Here is a 1,493-nt window from a genome sequence, read left to right on the forward strand (position 1 = left end):
ACCGGCAGAAGTACATGTACGTGCTGGACGTGCTGGAGTGGCTGGACATGGTCTGGGCCTCCCTGCTGCCCTTCGTCCTGCTGGCCACCGGCAACGTCGTGCTGGTCTGGCAGGTCATCCAGTCCAAACGTCTGTCCGGGAAACTGAGAGCGGGTGGGGGAGCGGGTGCGGGTCAGCAGGGCACGTCCAGCACGGATAGAGTGCACTCCATGACCTTGACCCTCATCCTGACCTCGGCAGCCTTCCTGGTGCTGACTCTCCCGCTCTGTGTGTTTGACGTCGCCCTGCAGACCATATACGCTGAGATCTCCTCCAATGAGTCCAACGCTGTGGTCAACCTGGCCAGGTTTTTTGTGGTGATTTTCTGGATCGGAGCCAGCGCGTCCAACTTCTACCTGTACATCCTGAGCGGAAAGAAGTTCAGGGAGGAATCCAAGCGGATTTTATGCTGCGGTGGCTCAGACAATGTGAAGTGAACTGTGGATTAATTCACTCAGTACGGCCAGTCCTCTCTTCTCCTCTACACAGACCCCTCGGATGTCCAGTGGGTGTCTGAATGACCCAACCTTTAGCTTCCGTCGTCAGAACTGTGGTATTCTTTGTCAACATTCGCCTCTTCGGTATAAGAGCGTTCCGCTTGCAATATTTTGATGATGGTAATTGGAATGAAACGCTGTTAACGTCGTCTCTTTCGCCGTTCGTATGGAGAGAGTTAACGTCAGATCAAAAGCTTGCACAACGAACCAAGATGATTACTACTATGTTCAAACCATTGGAGAAATTCCAATCATTGACAACGCATGTTCTAATTAAGGTGCATGCAGTACATCTGTGTCTGCATTTTGTTGTCTTCATCGGCATTTGGAATAAGTATATAGAAAATGTTGGTTCCATGGTTGATTGCGTTGCAAACGTTTGTTTCGTTTTACGTTTGAATATGTAGAAACTTTGGTTCCATGGTTAATTGCATAGGAAGGTTTTATTTCAGTTTACGTTATCGTTTGTGTAAAGGGAATATTATCACCCTTCCCCTTTCCCCGTGCCACGTACCTGTTGTTTGCTGTTGTTGTTGTTGTTGGTGGTGGTGGTGGTGGCAGTGGTGCTGCTGTTGTCTTGTCATTGTTATTGGTAGTGTTGCTGTTGATTTTCTCGTCGTTGTTGTTGTTCCAATAAAGTGTTTTAGTCGTCGTCGTCGTTGTTTAGCAAGACAAGACAAGACAAGACAAGCAAAGCCAAGCCAAGACAAGGCAAGACAAGACAAGCAAAGCCAAGACAAGACAAGGCAAGACAAGACAAGCCAAGCCAAGCCAAGCTAAGACAAGCCAAGCCAAGACAAGACAAGACACGACAAGACAAGACAAGACACGACAAGACAAGACAAGCCAAGACAAGCCAAGACAGGACACGACAAGACAAGCCAAGACAAGACAAGACACGACAAGACAATACACGACAAAACAAGACAAAACACGACAAGACAAGACACGACACGA

The 1,493-nt window shown here is 48.2% G+C and overlaps 1 protein-coding gene across 1 annotated transcript in view; it reads left to right on the forward strand.

The window, feature by feature from the left end:
* The window catches only part of LOC143278123 (uncharacterized), a 3,483-nt gene extending 2,469 nt beyond the window's left edge, over nucleotides 1-1,014 (forward strand). Inside the window, exon 2 of the mRNA XM_076583154.1 lies at nucleotides 1-1,014. This exon is cut by the window's left edge and continues 651 nt beyond it. Coding sequence (XP_076439269.1) covers nucleotides 1-476 — 476 coding nt within the window. The 3' untranslated portion in view covers nucleotides 477-1,014.
* The last annotated feature ends 479 nt before the right edge of the window (nucleotides 1,015-1,493 follow it).

The sequence above is a fragment of the Babylonia areolata genome, chromosome 35, assembly GCF_041734735.1.
Source record: "Babylonia areolata isolate BAREFJ2019XMU chromosome 35, ASM4173473v1, whole genome shotgun sequence".
Lineage (NCBI taxonomy): Eukaryota > Metazoa > Mollusca > Gastropoda > Neogastropoda > Buccinidae > Babylonia > Babylonia areolata.